This window comes from Ranitomeya imitator, chromosome 6 (genome assembly GCF_032444005.1).
Source record: "Ranitomeya imitator isolate aRanImi1 chromosome 6, aRanImi1.pri, whole genome shotgun sequence".
Lineage (NCBI taxonomy): Eukaryota > Metazoa > Chordata > Amphibia > Anura > Dendrobatidae > Ranitomeya > Ranitomeya imitator.
The window spans coordinates 125,879,835-125,904,915 of NC_091287.1; the positions used below are offsets into that span (position 1 = coordinate 125,879,835).

The 25,081-nt window shown below is 42.8% G+C and overlaps 1 protein-coding gene across 1 annotated transcript in view; it reads right to left on the reverse strand.

Annotated features, from left to right (window-relative positions):
- Window positions 1-942: 942 nt before the first annotated feature.
- PIK3R4 (phosphoinositide-3-kinase regulatory subunit 4) overlaps window positions 943-25,081 on the reverse strand; it is an 82,834-nt gene continuing 58,695 nt past the window's right edge. Inside the window, exons 17-20 of the mRNA XM_069730067.1 lie at window positions 6,560-6,660; window positions 5,128-5,216; window positions 4,730-4,841; window positions 943-1,437 (exon numbers count right to left, since the gene is read on the reverse strand). Coding sequence (XP_069586168.1) covers window positions 1,267-1,437; window positions 4,730-4,841; window positions 5,128-5,216; window positions 6,560-6,660 — 473 coding nt within the window. The 3' untranslated portion in view covers window positions 943-1,266. The remainder of the gene's footprint in view (window positions 1,438-4,729; window positions 4,842-5,127; window positions 5,217-6,559; window positions 6,661-25,081) is intronic.

The window sequence follows — 25,081 nt, forward strand, 5'->3', positions numbered from 1 at the left end:
AATTGGAAAACAAGTGTTCCTAGGAATGCTTGTTCCACCTCATCTAAATGTGATCTTAGGCAGCACAAAATACTTGCCAAGCCCCAAGTACCTGCATGCCAATGCTGTGCCATCGCGTGCATGACTATGAAAAAAAAAAAAAAAGTTTCCCCAACTCAAGACATTCATAGTCAAGCATATGATGACACTGATGTCAGCAGTTGAGCCAATGAAGGAGAGACACCAGCTGTCACATGGCTCTTGTAATCCCTCACACATCTTCTAAAGAACTTATAAAAAAAAAAAAGTGTTAATTATTAAGTTATCCACTTTAAACATGTTATGTTTAATGTGTATGGGAGGGGGAGCTGGACGCATAAAGGTCAGGAGAGAGGTTGCTTGCGGCATGTCCAATTTCAAACTGCCGATCACACGGCTATTCCTGATATAAGCAGCCGGCCAACAAGTTAGTTGATAGCCTTCTCCTAGGGAACACAGGAGAGCTCAACCGAGAAAAGTACGCCAGTGTATAGGAGTGTTGGGCGAGATGGCTGTCGGATAATTGCATCGTTCGGCAAGCTTTAGTTGCTGCTACCTACCTCACCTACTAGGAAAAACCAAAACGTTTGTGTTATGAAATTCAACAACAATCTGATTCTTTTGAGCCTACACGTTACTGCTTCAACCTCTGCCTTCTAAGTTACATTTCTACATGCACTGGCTTATCTTTCTGCTAAGATGACTGTTGTGACCCAATGGTACTCCTCATTTAGCATGAATGCTCTAATTAAGAAGTCAGATGCCATGAATGTTCGTCAACAATTAGCTTCCATTGATCATCCTCAATCCCTGGTCATTTGCAATTTCTAAAGGATTCTTCCTTGATATCTGGAATACTTTACATGCTGGTGCTTGAAGCCAAATACATTTGATAAGCAGATAGCTTTTTTTTTTTCTTTTATTAGCAGTATGTGAACAGTAGTGCAATATCCATACTTCAGGATATGTAAACAGGTTATTAAATCACTAAAACTAACAAAGATTTTAAATATTATGTATCCATAATTTACATCTGGTGTACACTGGGAATGAGACACTTGTTTGCATATCAAGATTAATAATGGAGAATACAAAAAAAAAAAAAAAGAAAGCGGTATTCTGAGCTTTCATATTAGACTTCATCTTATATCAAAGAGCCTCCAGCTCTGTAGTGTAACGAGAAGCGAAGTCTTCATGGACATTAAACACTATGGTGGTACTTTCAGAGATTACAGTCTTAAGATCGTATCATTTCCACACTTTCACAATGCCATCTCGTGATCCAGTTACTATAAAACCTTGTGTGGTTTGAAAGGTGGCCATATCTGTAATAATATCATGATGTCCTGATGGTAAGGACTCTACTCCTCTTCGTGGGACATCTTCACTGGGCCCTGTTGTATGCTTACACTGAATTTCCTATTAAGAGAAAAAAAAAAAAAAAAAAACTTTTTTTTACCATTAGAAGAATGATCCATGATAAAATGCATGAAGAAACAGGAGAAGATCATATTAAAAAGTGTGGCAAACAGATGACAGCCAGCTATATGCAAATAGAATAAAAGTGAGAAACTCTGGGGAGTAGCAACCACCTAGAGCCAGTGGGCTGCCATTATAAGGAACATTAAGAGACCTTCTAAAGAGGGCCAAATGTGCCATTTTAAATTCTATCAATAAAAGATTTCTTACTTTTGTACACCCTTTAGAAGGATGCACACTTTTTGGCTTACTTTCTATACACAACTATGGTGAGGAAGAAGAAAGGAAAAGGACAGACCAAAAATGTCCCAGTACAAAAAATGGTGATTGCAAACAATGCTTTATTGAAACAAGGTGATAAAAGGGGTGACCGAGCAATGATTAATTTTTTTTTTATGTTAAAATAGTATACAAAAACAGGAACACACCCAGGATTATAAGGGTATGTTCACACGTTCCTGATTTCCATCCTTTTTTTCAGGACTGAAACCGCAGCTCTTTGCAGAAAACGCAGGTCCTTTTTTTGGTGCTTTTTTGGTGCGTTTTTTGATGCGTTTTTTGATGCTTTTTTTATGCAGTTTTCTATGCAGAGTCTGTGTTTTCTAGGAAGTTTTTTAGGGTTAAAATGGCTGAAAATACCCCAACCCCAACCCTACCCCTAACCCTACCCCTAACCCTATTCTAACCTTAGTGGGGGAAAAAAAAAAATTAATTTTTTTATTGTCCCTACCTATGGGGGTGACAAAGGGGGGGGTGTCATTTACTATTTTTTTTATTTTGATCACTGAGAGGTTATATCTCAGTGATCAAAATGCACTTTGGAACGAATCTGCCGGCAGATTCGGCGGGCGCACTGCGCATGCGCCCGCCATTTTGCAAGATGGCGGCGCCCAGGGAGAAGACGGCCGGACGGACACCGGGAGGCCGGGTAAGTATAAGGGGGGGAGATTAGGGCACGGGGGGGGGGGGGCATCGGAGGACGGGGGGAGGGGCATCGGAGCACGGGGGTGGGCATCGGAGCATGGGGGGGTGGGATCGGGGCAGCCACACTCCGCCCACGCACTTCCGCCCGCTTCCCCGCACTTCCTGCTGCAGCGGTTCGGCACCACAAACCGCAATAAAACCCGCAGATATATTTTTGATCTGCGGGTTTTACTGCGGGTTTCACCTCACAATGGAGGTCTATGGGTGCAGAACCGCTGCGGCTCCGAAAAAAGAAGTGACATGGTACTTCTTTTTTACCGCGGCTATTCAGCGCGGCTTTTTTTCCCCGATTCCTGCATCATGTGCACAGTGGTTCCTGTTTTCCATAGGGTACATTGTACTGTACCCTGCATGGAAAACAGCTGCGGAACCGCAGCGGCAAAAACGCTGCGGTTCCGCAGAAAAAAACGCACTGTGTGAACATGGCCTAAAGTTGTTCTGAAAGGAGAACCAGCAGGGCTAGCACAATGTCATCCTAATCATTTGGGGTACATAAATATAAGCACAGTAAAGTGCATAGCCAGATAGGATCAATCATATAGGGGCAGATAAGGTGCAAGTGCAATCAGTGATCATGTAAGTTAAACAACTGAAGATAGATATAGATAGATAGATAGATAGATAGATAGATAGATAGATAGATAGATAGATAGATAGATAGATAGATAGATAGGATATTTAGAGTGCTCCAGGGAGAGAAAAAAAAAAATGTTGTATGGTCCTTGCCCTCACACTATAAAGATGAGATGGTATGCAGTTCTATGATCTGTAGAACCCTTGTAATTCCATGGACAGGAACTGCTCCTCACTGCTCCCCCTCCTGTTTGGGTCATTACATAATTAACTAGAGTGCCGCTCTCCCCTGAAACACAGCATCGGGAGAGAAGAGCTGCAGTATGCCACACACACTGCTGTGAATCTACCCCAGATATCAGTGCATGATTTCCCGATACCTGTGATGGATTGTTTGTGACAGTATGTAATGACATTACAGAGCAGCTCTCCTCCCAGAGCAGTAAAGGCAGCAAACACTGGCCGAGAAATCTCACTATGATAAGGACAAACCAAATCAGTCATACTAGATTACAATGAGAAATCCGAGAAACCTGCTCTAGGGAAGTTTGTGTCTCCCCACTGTATAAAGACGCCTCCTTATGATTGGGCAACATCCAAGGGAACAAAAAGTAACAGCTCACATTAAAGAATCTCTGCTAAAGTCCTCTTGGTTGAAGGGTAAATTAGTGTAGAGAATTGGTCTGCATTCAGCTAGCAAAAAATTAGGGGTGCTGGTGTAGTGGCCCAAAGTCCCAACTATAGCAATTTAGGAAATACACCGCACTCACTAGTGGAATATGATGCAGAATTTTTTTTACAATTTATTGTGTACACAAGCACATGAATCAGTATCAAATACATAAAGTGAGAAGCGTTTCATAAATATATTGACGTTTCGAATCCACCGGATTCTTACTCATAACGCTTTCACAAAGTATAGCCAGTGGCGATATAATCCCAAAGGGGAAATATACACTGTATTCAGATAATGTGCTGAGATAATGGCATGTGGCGTCAGGGTGAATGCTGAACCTTCATGGGTTGTCAGGAAGAGCGGCGCTCCCGCGCACTGCTTGTGCTTTGTGTGACACACAGCATAAGCAGGGCGCGGGAGCGCCGCTCTTCCCGATTCATGTGCTTGTGTACACAATAAATTGTAAAACATTTTTTGCATCATATTCCACTAGTGAGTGCGGTGTACTTCCTAAATTGCGAAGGGCAAATTAGAACGTTAGTCACCCTAAGCTTTAGAAGCCAGTATCTCAGCATAAAGAAGGGTGGGGGGACAAAAAACCAAAACAAACAAACAAAAAAAACCAACACGTTTTGTTCAGCTCTTTGCCCGCTTTTTTAAGAGCTAGACAATTTAGGCAAAAAGCCATGAACAGATCCTCTTTGGGACCTCCACTAAACAGCATTTTGCATCCAAGGTTTACATGTTAACAAGGATGTTAGAGGAGGTGAGAGCGAACATGAACTGTGTGGAAGTTATCATCTATATTTCAATTCTATTGTCTGTCACTGCAAATACCCCAACATTGCAGATGACAAGGAAAGGACAGGTGACAAGGAAAGGACAGGTGACAAGGAAAGGACAGGTGACAAGGAAAGGACAGGTGACAAGGAAAGGACAGGTGACAAGGAAAGGACAGGTGACAAGGAAAGGACAGGTGACAAGGAAAGGACAGGTTACCTGGACAACTTCTGTGCCCTCGATAATCTTACTGAAATAGGACACAGGCGGCTGAGTGTTATTGCCTCCTGCAATTATATATGATCTCTTTGGACAGGCCAGGTTCCAAAATCTAAAAATATAAAATGTTTAAAAAAAAAAAAAACGTATTAAACAGATCAGCATTAAAGTATAAAGTACATGAAGGGTCAGTATTCTAGTTGCAGGAAACTGCATCTAGTATTCACTTAGTATGATGAGAACAATTTGTTCAAATAATCTCTGACTACAGAAATCAGTATACAGAATGTATTAAACCGTGGCAGCTGCTGACGGAAGCTATTCCAATAGTGACAGCATATTAGGAAATGTATACACTACAACACATCTGGACGCCAGAACACCATGTATACATATACCTTATTTTCATATCAGACCCCGCAGTTAATAATATGGGGTTGCCATCGGCTGGACTGCAGTAAATTCCATTAACACTGTGTGGTGAAGGCTGTAAAAGGGGAAAAAAAAGTGTCATTATATGTTTAGTCTATAGTAAAACTATAGAATAATACATGCACTATGGGAATAGAAAACAAAAGGATATATGAAGAGAATGATCACAGACTATTTCATTGTACCCCACTGTATTTGTGTTTAATCCCTTCACACCTGGGTCATTTTCCATTTTTTTGCTCCCCCTCTTCCCAGAGCCATAACTTTTTTTTATATTTGTCAATATGACAACGGGAGGGCTTGGTTTTTTTTGCAGAAAGATGTACTTTTGAATTACACCATTGATTTTTCCATATAATGTACTCAAAAACAGGAGAAAAAAAATTCCAAGTGAGATGAAATTGCAAAAAAAGTGCAATTCCACATTTTTTTTTTTTTTTTTTAACCACGCTCACTAAATGCTCAAACTGACCTGACATTACGATTCTCCAGGTCATTACGAGTTCACAGATACCAAATATGTATAGGTTCCTTTTTATTTAAGTAGCAAAAAAGTTCTAAAGTTTGGTAAAAAAAGAAAAAGAAAAAAAAAAAGCGCCATTTAGAGTCTCCATTTTTCAGGATCTGGGGCTGGGTGAGGGATTTTTGCGTGCCAATCTGACATTATCGATAGATATGATCTTTTGCTCATTTGTTATGGCATCTTATTTCAATTCTATGGCAACCACAAAAAAAAAGTAATTCTGGAGGTTTTAATTTTTTCCTTGATATGCAGTTTTATTGATTGAATTCTTTTTATATTTTGATGCATCGCTGAGTTTAGAAACGCCTGATCACAAATGTATTTTTTATATTGTTTTATTTTAAATGGGGCAAAAAGGCGGACGATTTGAACTTTTATATTTTTAAAAACCTTTTTCTTCTACTTTTTACCCTTCTCTGTGTAGCAGAAATACTCATTTGCCATGAATGTCAGCCACGGGGCGGCACCTATAGCAGATCGGCAATGAAAACCACGGGGTTTTCCTGCAGATAACCGGTTGTCATGTCAACCCCTCGGCGCCTCACGATCATGAACAGGAGTACCACTGGACAATGATGCGCTTCCAGCTTGATCATGTTAAATGTTTAACATCTTAACAGAAGCGGGTGGATTGTGATTCCACCCACGGCTGTTAGGGGCACATGACAGCTGATCAAATCAGCTGTCACGTGCCGGAAAAGATGTGGGCTCAGCGCTGTCAGCTCCTGTATTCTTAATGAGATATCCACTGTGACATGTGTCCTCCAGACATAAAAAAAAAAAAGAAAAAAGTTAGAAGACATCCCCTTTATCACTAGAAATTTAACACTGACATTTCTGCTGGATGTACCAATATATAGATAACAGGACCATACCTGTAGCTCAGAGAGTGGAGGAGCATTGCTGGCCCACAAAGTGAATCTTCTATCTCCAGTCTCCATATCCCACATAGAAACTTCATTATTGCCCTGAACAGCTAGGCATCAAATTAGAAAAACACACAAGAAAAATTACATTGATTATGGTATGCAGAAATTTACTATTAAATTGAATAAAAGAAAATAGAAAATGTAAGGGTTTTTTTTCTCTCATTAAGATCAAGCACAATAAAGTCAAACTCTTGTGTATTGCGAGCCTGCGTGGGAGTTGGATAGGGGAGGGAAAACTTCAAGTGACAGACTGAAGAATAATGTCTAAAGTTGTATGAAAAAGCTCTCTAAAAAGCGAAATTGGGAAAAAAGGCATCTGTGAATGTAGAGTGCGTCACCACATTTTTGCTGACATTTACTTTCAGACAATATTCGAGTACAGAGGGAAAACTCTAAAAATCAACATTTAATCTAATAGACATCATGAAAGCAAAAGGATTAAAGTCTACAGTTATGGCAATGTATATGTGACGAGGTTGTTGCAAAAAAAGCAGTGCTTTACAGTACCAGCAAAGCGAATGAGAACTGTGAAATATACACATACAGCTTATTTTTTCCTTGCAAATTTGAACCTTGAAAGCGTGTAAAATCTGCAGTGTGTCAATTCTGGGAATTTTGTGCTTTTCATTTAAATAGAAAAAAAAAAAAAATTTAAAAATGAAAAAAAAAATTTGGAAATTGAATCATTGCACGGCGAATAAGCCTCCTTCCCTTAACAAGCCAGAGCTGGTATGTCACGCTCCACAAGGAGAAACCTTACCACAAAAAATGTACATATTTTACGCCGTGTTTTTCCTGTCAACACTTATGCTGCAGAAATACTCATTATGGACTTGGGGTTCGTTTAGGCAACATAAGGAATATAGATTGTGAGCCCCTATTAGTATGTTGGAGGAAACCAGAGGTTACCCGCGCAAACACGGGGAGAACATACAAACTCCTGGCAGATGTTGTCCTTTGTTAGATTTGAACTTAGGACCCTAGCTCTGCAAAGAAAGAGTGCTAACCACTGAGCCTCAGATCTACTATATAGTTGTCTAAGGGTCACTTCCGTCTGTCTGTCTGTCACGGATATTCATTGGTTGCGGCCTCTGTGTCATGGAAATCCAAGTCGCTGATTGGTCGTGGCAAACCGCCCACGACCAATCAGCGACGGGCACAGTCTGGCGGCAACATGGCCGCTCCTTCCTCCCCGCAGTCAGTGCCCACTCCATACTCCCCTCCAGTCAGCGCTCACACAGGGTTAATGGCAGCGCTAACAGACCGCATTATGCCGCGGTGTATCCAGGGTGGATAAAAAATTTTTTTTTTTTTTTTTTTTTTTTAAATCGGATTTTTTTTATTTAACCCCTTTACCCCCAAGGGTGGTTTGCACATTATGGACCGGGCAAATTTTTACAATTCTGACCACTGTCCCTTTATGAGGTTATAACTCTGGAACGCTTCAACGGATCCCGGTGATTCTGACATTGTTTTCTCGTGACATATTGTACTTCACGATAGTGGTAAAATTTCTTTGATTTTTACCTAGTGGATGCTTTCCTGAAATGGAAAGTACTTGCAAGCAGCATAATACAAAGAATAGCAGGTTTACCCAGAATCATTTGCAGTAGGCGGAGCTATGCAAATCATCTCTTTCCACCCCTGTCTAATCCACAGCGCTTGGAACCGCCAAGCGTGCAATGCTGCGGATTAGTTTCTAAATTTACACAGCCAACCAATTCCTACCTGTGGACACGTGTTTCGGGCTTTAGGCCCTCATCAGCACAGGGCTGGAATTATGTACTATGTATTTCCTTTAAGTAGAGGGCTTTTCGGTCTCTTTCGTCCCACTACATTTAGCCCAACTTGGGTCTCTCCCTAAGGTGGCTAGCATGTATGTATCGCTTGCTCACCGAGCCCCACTCCATACAGCCAACCAATTCCAGCCCTGTGCTGATGAGGGCCTAAAGCCCGAAACACGTGTCCACAGGTAGGAATTGGTTGGCTATGTAAATTTAGAAACTAATCCGCAGCATTGCACGCTTGGCGGTTCCAAGCGCTGTGGATTAGACAGGGGTGGAAAGAGATGATTTGCATAGCTCCTCCTACTGCAAAGGATTCTGGGTAAACCTGCTATTCTTTGTATTATGCTGCTTGCAAGTACTTTCCGTTTCAGGAAAGCATCCACTATGTATTTCCTTTAAGTAGAGGGCTTTTCGGTCTCTTTCGTCCCGCTACATTTAGCCCAACTTGGGTCTCTCCCTAAGGTGGCTAGCATGTATGTATGTATCATTTGATATTACCTGCATTTATTTGTGAAAAAAAACGGAAATATGGCGAAAATTTTTAAAATTTCGCAATTTTCCAACTTTGAATTTTTATGCAATTAAATCACAGAGATATGTCACACAAAATACTTAATAAGTAACATTTCCCACATGTCTACTTTACATCAGCACAATTTTGGAAACAAAATTTTTTTTTGTTAGGGAGTTATAAGGGTTAAAAGTTGACCAGCAATTTCTCATTTTTACAACACCATTTTATTTTAGGGACCACATCTCATTTGAAGTCATTTTGAGGGGTCTATATGATAGAAAATGCCCAAGTGTGACACCATTCTAAAAACTGCACCCCTCAAGGTGCTCAAAACCACATTCAAGAAGTTTATTAACCCTTCAGGTGTTTCACAGGAATTTTTGGAATGTTTAAATAAAAATTAACATTTAACTTTTTTTCACAAAAAATTTACTTCAGCTCCAATTTGTTTTATTTTACCAAGGGTTACAGGAGAAAATGGACCCCAAACCTTGTTGTACAATTTTTCCTGAGTACACCGATATCCCATATGTGGGGGTAAACCACTGTTTGGGCGCATGACAGAGCTTGGAAGCAAAGGAGCGCCATTTGACTTTTTAATGGAAAATTGACTGGAATTGAGATGGGACGCCATGTTGCGTTTGGAGAGCCACTGATGTGCCTAAACATTGAATCCCCCCACAAGTGACACCATTTTGGAAAGTAGACCCCCTAAGGAACTTATCTAGATGTGTGGTGAGCATTTTGACCCACCAAGAGCTTCACAGACGTTTATAACGCAGAGCCATAAAAATAAAACAAAAATTGTTTCCCACAAAAATTATTTTTTAGTCCCCAGTTTTGTATTTTCCCGAGGGTAACAGGAGAAATTGGACCCCAAAAGTTGTTGTGCAATTTGTCCTGAGTGTGCTGATACCCCATATGTGGGGGGAACCACCGTTTGGGCGCATGGGAGGGCTCGGAAGGGAAGGAGCGCCATTTGGAATACAGACTTCGATGGAATGGTCTGCAGGCGTCACATTGCATTTGCAGAGCCCCTAATGTACCTAAACAGTAGAAACCCCCCACAAGTGACCCCATATTGGAAACTAGACCCTCCCACGAACTTATCTGGATGTGCTGTGAGAACTTTGAGCCCCCAAGTGTTTCACTACAGTTTAGAACGCAGAGCCGTGAAAATAAAAAATCCTTTTTTTTTCCCCCACAAAAATTATTTTTTAGCCCCCAGTTTTGTATTTTCCCAAGGGTAACAGGAGAAATTGGACCCCAAAAGTTGTTGTCCAATTTGTCCTGAGTACGCTGATACCCCATATGTTGGGGTAAACTCCGGTAAACTCCTGTTTGGACACACGGGAGAGCTCGGAAGGGAAGGAGCACTGTTTTTCTTTTTCCAACGCAGAATTGGCTGGAATTGAGATCGGACGCCACGTCGCGTTTGGAGAGCCCCTGATGTGCCTAAACATTGGAAACCCCCCAATTATAACTGAAACCCTAATCCAAACACACCCCTAACCCTAATCCCAACCTTATTCCCAACCGCAAATGTAATCCAAACCCTAACCCTAACTTTAGCCCCAACCCTAACTGTAGCCTTAACCCTAACTGTAGCCTTAACCCTAGCCCTAACCATAACCCTAGCCCTAACCCTAGCTCTAACCCTAGCCCTAACCCTAGCCCTAACCCTAGCTCTAACCCTAGCCCTAACCCTAATAAGAAAATGGAAATAAATACATTTTTTTAATTTTTCCCTAACTAAGGGGGTGATGAAGGGGGGTTTGATTTACTTTTATAGCGGGTTTTTTAGCGGATTTTTATGATTGGCAGCCGTCACACACTGAAAGACGCTTTTTATTGCAAAAAATATTTTTTGCGTTACCACATTTTGAGAGCTATAATTTTTCCATATTTTGGTCCACAGTCATGTGAGGTCTTGTTTTTTGCGGGACGAGTTGACGTTTTTATTGGTAACATTTTCGAGCACGTGACATTTTTTGATCGCTTTTTATTCCGATTTTTGTGAGGCAGAATTACCAAAAACCAGCTATTCATGAATTTCTTTTGGGGGAGGCGTTTATACCGTTCCGCGTTTGGTAAAATTGATAAAGCAGTTTTATTCTTCGGGTCAGTATAATATTATAATTATTTTGGCATCGCTTTATTCTGAGGACTATAACTTTTTTATTTTTTTGCTGATGTTGCTGTATCGCGGCTCGTTTTTTGCAGGACAAGATGATGCTTTCAGCGGTACCATGGTTATTTATATCTGTCTTTTAGATCGCGTGTTATTCCACTTTTTGTTCGGCGGTATGATAATAAAGCGTTGTTTTTTGTCTCTTTTCTTACGGTGTTTACTGAAGGGGTTAACTAGAGGGAAAGTTTTATAGGTCGGGTCGTTACGGACGCGGCGATACTAAATATGTGTACTTTTATTGCTTGGGTTTTTTTTAATTTAGATAAATAAATGCATTTATGGGAATAATATATATTTTTTTTTTTCATTTAGGATTTTTTTTTTTTTTTTTACACACTTGTAAAAAAAATTTTAAACTTTTTTACTTTGTCCCGGGGGTGACAATACAGATCGGTGATCTGCCAGTTTGCACAGCACTCTGACAGATCACCGATCTGTCTCAGAGTGCTGCAGCGTTACCAAGTGCCTGCTCTGAGCAGGCACTTGGTAAGCCACCTCCCTCCCTGCAGGACCCGGATCCGCGGCCATCTTGGATCCGGGACTTGCTGCAGGAAGGAAGGTAGGAGACCCCCGGAGCAACGCGATGTGATATCGCCGCGTCCGTAACGACCCGACCTACTAAATATGTGTACTTTTATTGTTTTTTTTTTTTATTATTTAGATAAAGAAATGTATTTATGGGAATAATATATATTTTTTTTTCATTATTTAGGAATATTTTTTTTAATTTTTTTTTACACATTTGGAAAAAATTTTTTTTACTTTTTTACTTTGTCCCGGGGGGGGGGGGGACAGTACAGATCGGTGATCTGCCAGTTTGCACAGCACTCTGACAGATCACCGATCTGTCTGAGAGCAGTGCAGCGTTACCAAGTGCCTGCTCAGAGCAGGCACTTGGTAAGTCACCTCCCTCCCTGCAGGACCCGGATGCCGTGGCCATCTTGGATCCGGGTCCAGCAAGGAGGAAGGAGGTAGGAGACCCTCGCAGCAACGCGATCACATCGCGTTGCTGCGGGGGGCTCAGGGAAGCCCGCAGGGAGCCCCCTCCCTGCGCGATGCTTCCCTGCACCGCCGGCACATCGCGATCATGTTTGATCGCGGTGTGCCGGGGGTTAATGTGCCGGGGGCGGTCCGTGACCGCTCCTGGCACATAGTGCCGGATGTCAGCTGCGATAAGCAGCTGACACCCGGCCGCGATCGGCCGCGCTCCCCCCGTGAGCACGGCCGATCGCCTATGACGTACTATTCCGTCCTTGGGAAGTAAGGCCCACCCCACATGGACGGAATAGTACATCTAATGGCAGAAAGGGGTTAAATCGGATTTTTTTCAATAAACTGCTTTTTGAGGAAAATATTTTACCATCCAAAGGTTCTTCCATCATGAGATAAAGCGGAGTTGTTTAACTCCGTAGAATAAAGGCTGTATATGTGTAACATTCACAATGCCATGCTCTTCCAGAGGTTTCTGTAGGATTAGTTGGCAGTTTCTCTCCTATATTATCACAGACTCTCGCTTTACTTACGCAGTTCTCAAAACTGAATTTGACCGATAGGCGAAGGAGCTTCATTAAAATATTCCCAAACTGGGTCTCTTTTACGGCCTGCTGCCATTATAAGGAAACAATGTAATAAACCTCAGATCGTACACACAAACCGATCCAGTCTGTCTGTGGCTATGCTGCAATATTGTGCTCAAAGTTTCACTTTCATTTTCTTGTCTGCTTGCCCTTCCTCCTCCTCCTCACACTTAGATTCACATTCTTCTTGTGTTGTGCAGATCTATTCCACTCCAAACAATCAGAAACATATTGTCTAACTACTTGGACTTGGCACTGAAGGGGTTGATTCTGTATTCATAGGTTTGTAGAACAATAGGATTAAGGTCTTTTTCTCAACTCTGTTCATGTTGTAACATTTTTGCTGTGAAGAAGAGGCTGGGACCTCTGCGGAGTCAAATTCAGTTAGGTAGAAACTTTGATTTAAATCACTGATTTAAATCAAGCCTTACTGACTAGTGATTTAAATCGTGATATAAATCGTGATTTAAATCAGTTAGATTTAAATCAAATCCACCCTGATTTTTATTGAATCCTATTTCTAAAGACTGAACTGTCATGTGTGAGAAAAATTATATTTCTTATTATTACTGCATGTTACTGTCATTTGGTACAGTTATGAAGAAAAACAAATATTCCTTTTGGGGCAGGGGCAGTGATGTGTTGTGTACAATAAGCAGAAATTGTATAAACAATAAAATAACAGCATTGACTTTTGGAATTCATGGATTCTGGAAACTATCCACCTCCAAGATCACCATCATTCTGTTCTACAGTTTCAGAGTTATCCATCCAGAATAGTGCTTCATTAGCAGCAGCAGCATCATCAGACACCCACAGCCACATATCACCATCACCCAAAAGGAAGAAAAAACCTTTACCTCCTGGAACCACCATAGATAGGTTTGTGATAAGAACTAGCAGATTAGAAAAAGAGTTGATTGATGAAAAAATTGCCCAGTTTATTTATGCAACGAACTCTTCTTTCCGTCAGACTGAGAACCCACATTTCATTAATATGGTTCAGTCACTGAGACCAGGATACAGTCCACCCAGCAGAGCTGATGTTGCAGGGAAACTGCTGGATCAAGTGTATGATAGAGAAATGGAGCAATGTGCAACAGCTCTGGAGGGTAAAATTGTTAACCTAAGTATTGATGGGTGGAGTAATGTCCACAATGATCCTATTGTATGTGCTTGTATAACAGAAGAAGGTTAAGTCTTCCTTGCACAAACAACTGATACGTCAGGAAATGCACACACAGCAGAATACTTACAAGAAGTGGCAGTAAAAGCTATAACGACATGTGAACAAAAATTCAAATGTCTAGTACGCAGTTTGGTCACCGACAATGCTGCAAACGTATCCAAGATGAGAAGAGATTTAGAAGAGCTTAAGAGAAATGTTGAACATATGCTGAGCTTCCTGAAACCCATCTCTCAAGCTTTAAACAAAAATACAGAAAAATAGCTGTTTTATTGCAGATGCTGTTGAAATTTGGAAGGAACTGAGTGAACACTTAAAAACAGAACTACACATGGACAGAATTAAATTACAAGCAGTAAACAAACGAATGGGACAAGCACTGACTCCAGCTCATTTTTTGGCAAATATTGTCAATATCCAATATCAGGGTCAAAACCTAAGTGCTGAGGAAGAGGAGTTAGCTATAACATGGGTATCCAGCAATCATCCATCTTTAATGCCAACTATAATAAACTTCAGAGCTAAGGGGGAACCATTCAAGAAATATATGTTTGCTGAAGATATTTTAAGGAAGGTCACACCAGTAAACTGGTGGAAGTCACTTAAGCGCTTGGATTTAGAGACTGTTCAAGTAATGATTTCACTTTTAACAGCAGTATCATCTTCTGCAGGCGTTGAAAGAATATTCTCTTCCTTTGGACTTATTCATTCTAAATTGAGAAATCGGTTGGGACCCAATAAAGCAGGAAAGCTTGTTTTTCTTTTCCAGATTATGAATAGGAACAAAAAATAAGATGATGATGAAGATGACGACGACAAGTGAGCTACAGAGGACAGCAGGGACAGTAGTATTTAAGTTTTTCATGTGTCGGCTGGGCTGACAGTCTAAGTTTCTTAAAATATATATATATTTTGTTTAGCCAAATTAGTTAACAAACATGGATGTTTGTTTAAGCAAATAACTTATGCTGTAATGTTGTTATTGTTTCAGTTGAATAAATCTATTTAAATTGTTATTAAGGTCAGGATTATTTTTCTCCTTCCTAAGTACAACAGAACAGTGGTGTCCAAATATGAATGATTAACCCATTAAACTGGGGAGAAAAAAGTAATATAAAAAGTGATTCTAAAAATCTTCATCTACTTGCATGTTAAAGTAGCAAGAACTGGGGGTGTGGCCTAGCAGGAGATGTGAGAGGACGCTTGCCGGACCTCTCCCGCTGCCCGAACGGAGACTTAGGAGATACTAAAGGCGCCGCCGAACGCCAAACACCGGAGGAGCAGCTCCTGAGTAACCGGGGAGCAGGAAGAGTAAACCACACGCTGCAGGAGCCGGTAAATGACGCGCAAGAGGCAGAAAGAAGCCGGGGTGGCGGGCTGCACGCGCTCCCAAGATGGCGCCGACAGCGCAGCGGAGGCGGCAAAGGCAGGCGCTGCTTACCAGAAGCGGCTAGAAATATTAGCAAAGCTGGACCAGTTCGCCAGAACAGAGGAGGCAGGACGGATGATGCAAGGAGCTGAAGGAGGGGTGACAGGAGGAGCGGTGGACTCAGTGGAGCAGACGGGTGAGCAGGCTGGGGCACAGAGGGAGGTGGTGGAGAGTGAATCCTGCATGGCACCCACCATAACACCAGCCATAAGCAATGCCCCACTGGATAAAGTGGCTGGGCTGGCCCTGGATTGTGCAGCACAGCTGGGAACTGTATGTACTGATGAAGCTGCAGAGCCGACCCTGAGGGACATTTTCTCTGCTATAATGTCTTGCAAGACTGCATTAACAACCCTAACTGCTCAGGTAGATGGCCTGAAGGGGGAGGTTTCCTCGTTCCGCTCAGCTATGCACAAAATGAAGGGGAGAGTTGAATTGTTGGAGGAACGTGTAGGGGGAGTGGAGGACCAAATTGCCGAAATGGCTAAAAGGGAGAAAAAATATGTCCAGCGCATTTCAGAGTTGGAGCTTAAAACTGACGATCTGGAGAACCGCTCACGTAGAAATAACTTGAGAATTATCGGTGTGCCTGAAAAGGCAGAAGGAAACAACCCCACTGAATTTATGGAGACATGGCTGAAAACTAAGGTGGGAGGAGATAGTCTCACTAAATTATTCGCGGTTGAAAGAGCGCACCGGGTGCCGTCCAGACCTTTGCCCCCTGGATCCCCTCCAAGGACCTTTCTGGCTAAAATCCTTAACTATAGGGACCGAGATATTCTGCTGAGAAAGGCCAGGAATATGGAGGAATTAACCATCGATGGCAACCGAGTATCTATCTATCCTGACTATTCCACAATTGTATAAACAAAAACACATATTCTGGTGTGGTATACCACACCAGAAAAGAAGTGAAAGAAAGAAGAGGAAATTGTTAAAATAAAAAGATAAATTTTATTACATAATTTATTAACATAATACAACAATAAAATAAATGAAAGAAAAACCAGGGGAATAAAAAGGAAACAGGGGGGGTAGTGGAAAAACACCAGACTACCACGGGAATAGATAGCACCGAGGTCAAATGCTCCTAGAAAAAATGGGAGCAAAAATATAGGAGCTATGTAGCAATATAAAAAATAAGCAAACCAGCCAAAACGGTTACATATAGAAATCTGATGGATAATTACATCATAGTAACTTCAGCCAACTGTGACAGGCACTAAATGTAAAGGGTACTTAGACATAATATAACAGGTACTAGATATACAGAGTACTTGATATGATATACATCCCCCAGAGGAATATACTAACTATCGGAGAGAGTCAAATAGCTGAATATATTGAATATAAGGGCTAAAAATGAAGGCAATGATAAACCAGAGAATGCAACAGGAGTTGCTACTACACCTGGTGTGTGCACTAAACACTAACACAGTGCCTGCAATGTAATATGCCCAGTATGAAAGAGATTCCAAAAGGAGAGATGGTAGTTACCTGTAGTATAGCTGCTATATGGAGGAAGGCTGGCTATGCCGAATGAGGGATGACCGGTGCTATGGTCCCGAGCCCGACGAGCGCCGTTTCGCACAAGCTTCTTCAAATAGGGCGTGTGAAGGAGTGGTAAGGCATATCAGATTTATATCGCCGCTAAGTGCTAAACCGGAAGCATACTCGCGGAGATCAAACAGTGCGCGCGCGCACAGGGCCGCCCCACCGTTGCCAAGGGGACCCTCCGAGGGCGCTCCGTGACACGCAGTGGAACGCACTGCGGTCACGTGAGGCGGCGCCGTCAGGAGGTCAGAGGCGGGGTATACGGAACCTGCGCACGCGCGTGAGAACTCCAAGAGATGCCAGCGGAGAGTGAGAACAGGGAGCTGGGATGGTTTGTGCTTGCGTGGATTGAAGCAGAAGAGGAGGGGAGGGGAGGGGAAGTTCGTAAAGAGTATACACAAGCCAGAGGCTTCAGACTGGAAAGTTATGGGAGTTTAAAGTGGCACTTACTGAGAAAGTGAATGTGAGGAAGGGAAGGATATGGGACTAAGACATGATATAAGCATAAGACAATAAGAATCCACGCAAGCACAAACCATCCCAGCTCCCTGTTCTCACTCTCCGCTGGCATCTCTTGGAGTTCTCACGCGCGTGCGCAGGTTCCGTATACCCCGCCTCTGACCTCCTGACGGCGCCGCCTCACGTGACCGCAGTGCGTTCCACTGCGTGTCACGGAGCGCCCTCGGAGGGTCCCCTTGGCAACGGTGGGGCGGCCCTGTGCGCGCGCGCACTGTTTGATCTCCGCGAGTATGCTTCCGGTTTAGCACTTAGCGGCGATATAAATCTGATATGCCTTACCACTCCTTCATACGCCCTATTTGAAGAAGCTTGTGCGAAACGGCGCTCGTCGGGCTCGGGACCATAGCACCGGTCATCCCTCATTCGGCATAGCCAGCCTTCCTCCATATAGCAGCTATACTACAGGTAACTACCATCTCTCCTTTTGGAATCTCTTTCATACTGGGCATATTACATTGCAGGCACTGTGTTAGTGTTTAGTGCACACACCAGGTGTAGTAGCAACTCCTGTTGCATTCTCTGGTTTATCATTGCCTTCATTTTTAGCCCTTATATTCAATATATTCAGCTATTTGACTCTCTCCGATAGTTAGTATATTCCTCTGGGGGATGTATATCATATCAAGTACTCTGTATATCTAGTACCTGTTATATTATGTCTAAGTACCCTTTACATTTAGTGCCTGTCACAGTTGGCTGAAGTTACTATGATGTAATTATCCATCAGATTTCTATATGTAACCGTTTTAGCTGGTTTGCTTATTTTTTATATTGCTACATAGCTCCTATATTTTTGCTCCCATTTTTTCTAGGAGCATTTGACCTCGGTGCTATCTATTCCCGTGGTAGTCTGGTGTTTTTCCACTACCCCCCCTGTTTCCTTTTTATTCCCCTGGTTTTTCTTTCATTTATTTTATTGTTGTATTATGTTAATAAATTATGTAATAAAATTTATCTTTTTATTTTAACAATTTCCTCTTCTTTCTTTCACTTCTTTTCTGGTGTGGTATACCACACTAGAATATGTGTTTATGTATATCGAAGTGACTATAAGCAATATTGTGGACTATGGGTATATATATTCCACAATTGTGCAGAGGCTTAGGATGAAGTTTGGAGAGGCTAAAAGACGTTTGCGTGAACTGGGCCTGGCTTATTCTATGCTGTATCCGGCAAAACTACGTGTGGTGGCTATGGACAAGGTCTACTTTTTTCAGAACCCTGAGGAAGTGTCGCATTGGTTGGATCTGAACGCGAAGCGTATTGGAGCGGAAAAGAACCGCTGAGGAGGACCAGGAGTGATTTTCTGACTAAAGTGTTCATTTGGCAGAATTAACTGAGTTACGGGTTCATTGTGACAGAATACTGGAGAAATCTGTTTTGAAGGACTAGTGCGCTATGGTTGTGTTCGGCGGCGCAACTGTTTTTACATTATGTTTCAGATGGGCGGGGGGAGGGGAACGACTGATGGATAGCGGGAAATTTATTGTGGGTGAGTGTCAGCTTTTAAGTCACTGGTAGGAGTGTGTTAGTACGTTCCCTTTTTCTCATATAGAGAGGGAGTAGGAGTTTTGCGAGGAAGGAGGTTATTGAGGGAGAGGTAAGGTTTGGGTTATTTTGCAATAATGAGGGATGGGGGGAGGTTTGGGGTGGGCGGGGTCAGTTCAGGGGGGGGAAGAAGATCAAAAGATGGGAGAAGAGCATTTTCATTGTTTGGCACTATGATGGGAGATAAGGTTAAAATTTTGAGCTGGAACATTAGAGGTCTATTGAACAATACAAAGCGTACGGCGATTTTGCAATATATTTTGAAACAGAGGCCCTCGCTGATATGCCTTCAGGAAACCCATTTAGTTAAAGAAAAAGTGGATATACTGCATAAAAGATGGGTGAGGAAGGCGTACCACGCGACATTCTCGGCCTACGCTAGAGGGGTGTCAATTCTTGTGCACACGAGCGTACCGTTTGAGGAGGTGGAGGTGGTGATAGATAGTGATGGACAATATGTATTCCTAGTGTGTAAAATATTTGCTAAATTGCTATGTGTAGTGTCGGTATATATTCCTCCACCGTACTCGGGGAAAAAATTGCAGGAAATCCTAAATATAGCCGGTAGATGGGGAGGAGTTCCTTTGCTTATAATAGGAGATGTCAATAACATTATTAATGATCACTGGGATAAGGGTCAGCACGCACCGCTGAGGACGGAAGGGAATGAGACAGCGTTTGGCAGTTATTTGAAAGAAGTGGCATGGAGGGATTTGTGGAGAGTCCGTAACATTGACACATACTGTTTTTCCTGCCATTCGGCGACATACGGCTCGTTGTCTCGTATCGATTTGGCCCTAGGTAATGAAGGAATGGATGGGCTGGTGGAGGAGGTGGAATACATGACTAGGGTAATCTCGGACCATAGTCCGCTGGTGGTAACACTGCAAATTGAAAGCCAGGGGGAGATAGCTAAACGGGGGTGGAAAATTAACCCTTTCTGGTTGCAAATCCTTGATACAGGGAAGATAGGGGAGGAGCTGGAGGAGTTCTTCCAAATTAATAACGGTAGTGCAGCGAAATACGTGGTGTGGGATACCATTAAGGCATTTCTGAGGGGGATATTATTTAGAGATATCTCTAGACACAAGACACGAACAAGGGAATCTGATAAAGCGATAATGGAAGAATTGAGGGTAGCGGAGGCTGCATTGAATGTTCTGCGCTCACAAGACACCATAAAGCGTATGAAGATGGCTCAGGAGGAGGTGAATAAGTTACACTTACGTAGAGCAGAAAGGACAAGAAATTTCCAAAGAGGCATTTTATGCGGAGGGAGAGAGGGTGGGTCATCTGCTGTCGGTGGTGGCATCTGCACAGAGGGACTCGGCTTACGTACATGCCTTAGAATTGGAGAATGGTAGTATTGTCACACAGGGGGCCCAAATTGTGGAAGGATTTAAGGGATTTTACAGCAAATTATATTCATCACGATTGGAACAGGGGGAAGAAGGTATTGACAGGTTTCTAGAGGAGGCAAACTTGCCTAGAACAGAGACAGAGGATAGAGACTGGTTGGATAGGCCGCTTACGGTGGAGGAATTGGAGGGTGCCTTGAGATCCATGGCGGGAGGGAAGGCTCCGGGGGCGGACGGCATTCCTGTTGAACTTTATGGTGTCCTTGCTGAAGAGCTGCTGGCTCAGTTGTTGGGGGTCTTTGAGGAGTCGCTGGAGAGGGGTGTATTGCCTAATTCCATGAGGGAGGCCATTATTGTGGTCATCCCCAAACCAGACAAAAACCCACGGTTACCGGAGTCTTATAGACCAATATCACTCCTAACAACAGATGTCAAGATTCTGGCTAAGGCCCTGGCGAACAGGCTGACCCGGGTGATAGAAAAAGTGGTTCATTCGGATCAATCAGGCTTTATGCCTAATAAATCAACTGCCATTAATTTGAGAAGGCTATTTCTCAATATGCAAATACCGGCTGATAATGCTGGCAAGAGAGTGGTGGTTTCCCTCGATGCACATAAGGCCTTTGATAGTATAGAATGGCAATACCTGTGGTCGGTGCTGAGTCGTTGTGGGTTTGGGCCAGTCTATGTCATGGGTGAGACTCCTATACTCCTCTCCGGTGGCCAAAATCAGGGTGAACAATGCGATGTCAGACAGCTTTCAGCTCTTTAGAGGTACTAGGCAGGGGTGCCCGTTGTCCCCGCTGCTGTTTGCTTTGGCGGTGGAACCACTGGCAGCGGCTATCAGAAGGTCTCAAATGGTGAAAGGATTTTTATATGGGAAGATGGAGGAAAAAATTGCCTTGTATGCAGATGACATATTGCTTTTTCTTGAGAGCTCTGGGGAACCATTGAGGAACGTAATAGCATTAATCGAGAGATTTGGGCAAATTTCAGGGTTCGTCATCAATTGGGACAAATCGAGCGTTTTGCAGGTAGATAGAGAAGTGGACTGTACGAGGGAGGTGGAAGAAGGTACAAAATTAAGGGTGGTCACACAATTTAAATATTTGGGGATTCAGGTAGCTCTTCCCTTAACCAGATTTGAGGAACTTAATCTCGAGCCTTTAGTAACTAAGATACGCACCAAGATCTCAGTTTGGAGTAAGCTAAATTTGTCGGTGGTAGGAAGAGTAAATCTCCTCAAGATGGTGGTGATGCCTCAGATCTTGTATATTCTACATAATTCTCCGGTATGGATCCCAATGAGAACATTCCGTAAGTTGAGATCGTTATTCTGAGAGTTGGTGTGGGGAAGGAAAAGCCCAAGGATTAGGCAGGAGACTCTGCAGAGACCCAAAGATGAGGGGGGGCTTGCATTACCCAACCCATGGTTGTACTTTGTCTGCACAGAGCCAACATCTTAGGGGATGAGGGAAAGGGTTAGAGGAAGAACTAGGTCATAGTAGTCTGGTGCATATCAGCGGGGTGTGGCCCTTGAGTTCGGGTCTGGAATCAGGACTCTAAGGCCATGTTCACACAGTGCGTTTTTTACTGCGGAACCGCAGCGGTATTGCCGCTGCGGTTCCGCAGCTGTTTTCCATGCAGGGTACATAACAATGTAACCCTATGGAAAACAGTCACTGCTGTGCACATGATCCGGAATTTCGTGTAAAAAGCCGCGCAGAATAGCTGCGGGAAAAAAGAAGGAGCATGTCAATTCTTTTTCCTGAACCGCAGCGGTTCTGCACCCATAGACCTCCATTGTGAGGTCAAAATCGCAGTAAAACCCGCAGATCAAAAATATATCTGCGTGTTTTACTGCGATTTGATGTGCAGAACCGCTGCAGCAGGAAGTGCGGGGGAGCGGGCGGAAGTGCGTGGGCGGAGTGTGGCTGCCCCCCCGTGCTCCGATCCCGCCCCCCCGTGCTTCGATGCCCCCCCCCCGTGCTCCGATGCCCCCCCCGTGCCCTAATCTCCCCCCCTTATACTTACCCGGCGTCCCGGTGTCCGTCCGGCCGTCTTCTCCCTGGGCGCCGCCATCTTGCATCCGGCCGGCAGATTCGCTCCAAAGTGCATTTTGATCACTGAGATATAACCTATCTCAGTGATCAAAATAAAAAAAATAGTAAATGACACCCCCCCCCCACTTTGTCACCCCCATTGGTAGGGACAATAAAAAAATTAAGAATTTTTTTTTTTTTTCACTAAGGTTAAAATAGGGGTAGGGGTAGGGTTAGGGGTAGGGTTAGGGGTAGGGTTAGGGTTAGGGGTAGGGTTAGGGGTAGGGGTAGGGGTAGGGTTAGGGGTAGGGTTAGGGGTAGGGTTAGGGGTAGGGGTAGGGTTAGGGGTAGGGTTAGGGGTAGGGTTAGGGGTAGGGTTAGGGTTAGGGGTAGGGTTAGGGTATTTTCAGCCATTTTAGCCCTAAAAAGCTTCCCAGGAAACACACAGTCTCTGCATAGAAAACTGCATAAAAAAAGGATCAAAAAACGCATCAAAAAACGCATCAAAAAACGCATCAAAAAACGCATCAAAAAACGCATCAAAAAACGCATCAAAAAACGCATCAAAAAACGCATCAAAAAACGCATCAAAAAAGGACCAAAAAAAGGACCTGCGTTTTCTGCCAAGAGCTGCAGTTTTTAAAAAAACTGTCCTGAAAAAAAAAGGATGGAAATCCTGAACGTGTGAACATACCCTTAGAAATTGGGGATTGGCTGTCCCACCATGAATTTAATTCATAGAGTATGGCAGATGCTGAAGCGAATTAGGGGAGTTGGGGGATTCACAGAATTCTCACCTATCTGGGATAACTCATCTCTTCAAGAATTTTACCATATGGAAGGAATGGGAGAATGGAGAGAAAAAGGCATTAGGTTGTTAGGACAATTGATTCACAATGGGAGCCTTAAGTCTTACGATGCGCTACAGCAGGAGTTTCAGTTTCCGGGGTTAAAATGGTATCAATATAGGAGAGTTCAGCACGCTTTTCAGGCACAGAGGAGGAGGGGGCCCATGGTGATTCAGAAGGATCTTATGTTAGACTGTATACTAATTAATAATGGAACAAAGGAGGCTATATCGGAAGTATATGGGGATTTACTGCACACATTCTTGACGGATTACCCGATTAAGGCTAGAGAGAAATGGGAGGCTGAACTGGGGGAAATAGACGATGACAAATGGGAGTCTATTCTGGAATACATACCCAAATTGTCGATGAGTGAGCCTGGGAGACTGTCGCAACTGTATGTGGTAAATAGGGCCTATAGGACACCCGACTTGTTGTTCAAAGCCGGAGTGAGATCTGATTCTGAGTGCCCTAGGTGCACTCAGACTGAGGCGGGTATGCTTCACATGTGGTTGTGCCCCAGGCTCTTTTCGTATTGGATAGCAGTGATGAACCAAATTGGGGTGCTTTATGGATGTGCGGTTCCCAGGGATCCAGTGGTTTGTATACTTGGGTATGTGGAGGAATTGTCGGCCGACGAAACTGCCAAAATGGCAATAGCTAGATTGCTCTTCGTTGCAAGGAAAGTGATTGCAAGATACTGGATTAGGGAGGAACCTCCAACCAGACGAGAATTTGTTGCACAAGTGAATCATATTGTCCAGCTCGAAAAAAGCATTTATATCAAGAGGAATAAGATGAGGTTTTTTCAAAAGCTATGGCAGCCATGGCTAAATGGGAATAATTGAGGGGTTGTGGAAAACAATGTTAATAATACAATATGTCTGTAATAAAGAAGATCTTCTCGTGGAGGGGGGGGGGAAGTTGGGGTTGGTTATCTGAGGGAGGAAGGGGGGGGGGGGGGAAGGGGTATATTTTCTTGTTAAAATAAAACAAATGCAACTTGTTGTGTAAGTAGATAACATTTATTATGCTCAATAAAAATTTATCTGATTAAAAAAAAAAAAAGTAGCAAGAACTAGTTTAGGTAGAAACTTTGATTTAAATCACTGATTTAAATCAAGCCTTACTGACTAGTGATTTAAATCGTGATTTAAATCAGTTAGATTTAAATCAAATCCACCCTGGGTGTAACACACTCCATTAACCCTGTGTGACCAACATTTTACTATTGATGCGGCCTACAGGCCAACGGAAGGTTAGTATATAACTATTTTTTAATTATTATTTATTTATTTATTTTTAACAGGGATATGATGCTCACATTGCTATATACTACGTGGGCTGTGCAATATATTACGTGGGCTGTGCAATATACTATGTGGGCTGTTATATACACACCGCGAACAATCAGCGACAGGCGCAGTCCGGCCGCGAATTGGCACGGGAGTTGAACCACGCTTCGTTAATTGGTCGCGGCCGGCCAAATCCTGTGTATTCCATGTATTACTCTAAAATCTTCATAAATAAACTACATACATATTCTAGAATACCCGATGCGTTAGAATCGGGCTACCATCTAGTATTCAATAATTGAGCGCTTTCAGGTTTTGTTTTTTATGGCCTTTTTATTTTTGTTCCCCCCACTATAGACTATGGTATATGCAGTTTTATGGTCAGAACATTTTCATTATGTGGTTTAATAAAAAATAAATGAGCTCTAAAAATTCACAGATCTGCTTTAAATCCTTGCAGTAGTCATACACTTGATATCAATCCAACCATGGAACCGATATACTACGTACAGGCATTTCACTGCAGAAAATCAACTGTCCCTTTAACTCCAGCATTTTGTAATTAGACCTTTAGTTTGCACAGAAGCCAGACAGCACTCAGAAAATTAAAAGAAAGTCAA